The sequence below is a fragment of the Protopterus annectens genome, chromosome 2.part0, assembly GCF_019279795.1.
Source record: "Protopterus annectens isolate FY-2018-M chromosome 2.part0, PAN1.0, whole genome shotgun sequence".
NCBI classification, from domain to species: Eukaryota; Metazoa; Chordata; order Ceratodontiformes; family Protopteridae; genus Protopterus; species Protopterus annectens.
This window is the reverse complement of record NC_056728.1, coordinates 1,364,933,781-1,364,937,567: the sequence shown is the minus strand read 5'-3', so window position 1 is coordinate 1,364,937,567 and position 3,787 is coordinate 1,364,933,781. Positions and strand designations below refer to the sequence as shown.

General features: G+C 38.0%; 1 protein-coding gene across 1 annotated transcript in view; it reads right to left on the bottom strand.

Annotated features, from left to right (window-relative positions):
- The window catches only part of MAD2L1 (mitotic arrest deficient 2 like 1), a 321,640-nt gene extending 318,349 nt beyond the window's left edge, over positions 1 to 3,291 (bottom strand). The window contains exon 1 of the mRNA XM_044061539.1: positions 3,098 to 3,291. Coding sequence (XP_043917474.1) covers positions 3,098 to 3,167 — 70 coding nt within the window. The 5' untranslated portion in view covers positions 3,168 to 3,291. The remainder of the gene's footprint in view (positions 1 to 3,097) is intronic.
- Positions 3,292 to 3,787: the final 496 nt, after the last annotated feature.

The window sequence follows — 3,787 nt, the reverse complement described above, 5'->3', positions numbered from 1 at the left end:
TATATAGCTGTTAAGAAAATGTTCTGCACATGATCATTGACTTTCTGCATGCCGAAGTTAGATATAGCCATCAATATTCATTACATTACTTTCGGCCAGAAAAGCATATTCATTGCTACTGCTCCTGCAGCAGCTGGAGGCATGTTTGGGGCAGGATTTGCTACTCTTTGTATCCTGCGAGATACTAGTCCAATATTATGCCCATTGGGCAAGTTTGGGCTTTTTTACTTCTCTCCTCACACTGCCACTCATTAAGTAATAAGGAGAAATAATTAAATCAGCAATACGCAGGAAAGAAGGAATGCATTCAAACAGGCAGCAGAAATCCATACAATAAACTGTGAACAGAAAGATGACTGCACTGCAAAGTCAGCCTTCTGCAAAATGCAGTTAAACTTTATACACAGCCAGAACAGCAACAGCCAACACGGATCACACCATCATAAATACCAAACTGAAGATGCATCACTTAATCACTGTACATGCAATGAAGCACTTTGGCAAACATATGCTGCAGTATAAAATTTACTTTGTATGTATACAAGAAAAACATGCCCTTTAAGATTTTCTTTTAACCACACAGATTCCTCTTTTACACCCAAATAAAATAACACGTCTCAAAAGTGGCAATGAAGGTGCATGCCTCAAACTGATTTACATCTTAGGATTCTAGACATGAAAAATGAATGAAGCCAACCAGTTTAACAGAATAATCCAGTAATTTAGCATAAATCCCCTAAAACACACATGACGGTTGATGCCAGCATGTCTTTAAACATCAAATGGTATAGCCAACCAGTTTAACAGAATAATCCAGTAATTTAGCATAAATCCCCTAAAACACACATGACGGTTGATGCCAGCATGTCTTTAAACATCAAACTGGTATTCTTTAACTATGCAGAAAGGTCATACTACCCCTTTTAGATCCACGTCATTAACCATTAGCTCAGTGCTGAAGATTGAAGTAGCTGCACTACAGTCCGCATCATTTGGCAATGTACTGAAAATGTGACTGGAACAATTTAATTTTTGAAGACAGTACTCATAAGCCCCTCTTCTGGACTCCTTGGCTACTGTAAAAAGCAGTAACAAGGCAACACAGAGTCTAGTGCCAACCTAGCTACTGCCACTAAAATGAAGGATAATGCACTGATGATGTCAGAAAATACTAAACTTTGCAAAAATAGGGATACTACTACAGCTGTATTAACTTGTGCTGGCAAAAGGTGCACTTCTTGCGTGATCACATTTTATATTATTTATGCATGTTTGAGTTTGAAACACTTCACTATCACCATAAGAACTCTAAAAAAAACTTGAAAACATTCATAATAGGTGCTGCACCCGATACCTCATTTGCCTGTCTTCATTAAAGATAAGATGAAAATATCCATACACTAAACAAGTTGAATACAGGGGAAAAGTGTGTAAATATAAACACATGCAAACATTCAGGTATTTTAATTTTATTTATTTATTTGCTACATTGATACACTGAGATCAGGTGAGAAAAGCTCCACAAAAATACAAAATAAACGAACGCACAGTAACAGCAAAACATTAGTACAATAGAATTATTTTACAATATCAAGAAACAGTGCAGTGTCAGGTCCTGTTAACTAGAGGAGACCCAGGGAGAAAGCTCCACAGTAGTCGCACAAAAAAAAACAATATAACTGTGAAAAGGCAGTACTAGTAACAATCAAGTAGCAGAACATATAGTTCAAATCGGTGGAAGTATACAATTACAGTATAGAATGAGCAAACACTAGATAGTATCTAAATTAAAGTTTGCAAAAAGAGGTTAGGAGGTAGCAGAGAAAAGATTTAAATAAAAAAAAAAAAAAAGTGAGGAATAGTAACCTGGGGAGTGGCAACAGCAAGAGGTTTCTTTAGGAGTGATTTGAGCTGGACATGTACTGGATTTTTTATTATGTCTGGAAGAGTGTTCCAGAGTTTGGCTATTCTGTGTGAACAGAGAAATTAGGCATTAGGTTGAGCTAAAGAGGAGATGGCAGGGCAGTTGTTGGTATGGTAGATTATTTTGTGGGCTAAGGATAGTTGGGTGAGAGATAGAAGGTTGGGGAGCTCTAGCCAGTTACTATTACAAGAGCTGAGCAATGGTAGGATTTGTGTGGGTAATTACAGGCAAGTTTAGCAATCTTATAGTAACATGATTCTAGATTGCTGAGGTCAGATTTTTGAAGGTTAGTAAATATGAGAGCGCCATAGATAAGGGTAGACAGAAGGTGTGTGAGCAGTTGCCTGGCATTGGGAGTTAGGATAATTTGGCCCTGTAAAGGATACCTAGTTTGACGTGAACTTTTTTTTATGGTCTGGGCAATGTGAATGTCAAATCTGAGGGATTCATCTAAGATAATACCTTGTGTGGTTAGTGGGGGCAATTTTGGTACCGTTTCCAGAGCTAGGAAGTCTTGCATTTTCTGTTACTGAAAGCTACGATTTTGGTTTTGTTGAGATTTAAAATAAGTTGATGTTGGGAGAGGTAGGTTCGAATGTCCCGATGCATTTTTAGTTGGAGTTCTTAGGGTGAGTGGGCTGGACAGATAAGGGTAGTATCATCTGCATACTACACTACAGAGGCATGTTAGGTAGCTGTACTAAGGGTGTTTGCCAATATGATGAACAGAATTATGTAAAATCATAATCAACATGCATTTAACACCTCGAGTGATACTGTAACACAATGCAGGATTTAAAATTGATGTTCAAACTGTATACAAAACCAACTGGCATGGGGTAAAACTTGATGTCACAAACGAATGCATAACACATTTATGATTTAGCTCCTTGAACGGCCACGAATGGGAAACACTGAATACAGCTGACATTTCAAACAACTACATATATTGTAAAACTGTCAGAAAAGACACACTGCTGTAGTTTCATCTTCATTTCTCACCAAAAAAAACCAAGCATCACATAAGCAAAATCTGAGCTTTTATAATTTTCATCCCCAAGAATCAAAACCATAACGACACCACTACGGCCTCCAGCATTTTTAAATAATGTACAATTACGTGTGGTAACATAATACTAAATGTACCAAGTTAAACAATACTAACACACTCACAAAAAAACTCCGCTACTATCTCGGCACTGCCTTTCAATGTAATCCCAGTTTTGAGAGCTTCTTTTGCCATGTTGCTACAAGAACTGAAATCAACCTCCGCGCCACGATATTCAAACACCTTACACGCAGCGCAGGGGTCACGTTACCGCGCCCAAACTGAATTCTCCACCAATCCTGCAACTTGGGGGCGGGAGATCAAATCTCAGCTGACTTGGTTAAGCGACGCAGTTTTCAGAGTCAAGCAGTGACGTTTAACTCACGTAGGCGTCAATCGTCTAATCATCTTGGCGTGGGATTCGTTACGTTAATAGTACCGTGTGTGTTGCAATGCAAAAGGTTGGTAAATGAGATGCCAACGTACTTGGTTTTCTGTGGCCCGTACAGCATTTTGCCTCGAAACTTTGCTCTGCTACTCCTAACTTGCAATTTTGAAAAAATGTGATGGTGGTGACGTAAAGTGATACGCTTAAGACTGACATCGCATCTGCCAAGTTGAAGGATTTGTTGAAAATAATAATTACAAAATTATTTTGCTCCACGAAATGCATGTTAACTTACAACATCATCAGACCTTCTGGCAATTTAATATTTAAAAAATATATCCTTGATTATTTATGGATTTGTCTCCATTTCTGGATATAAGTTGAGAGCTCTGAGCATCATACATATTTCTGATGTTTTAAAACACCA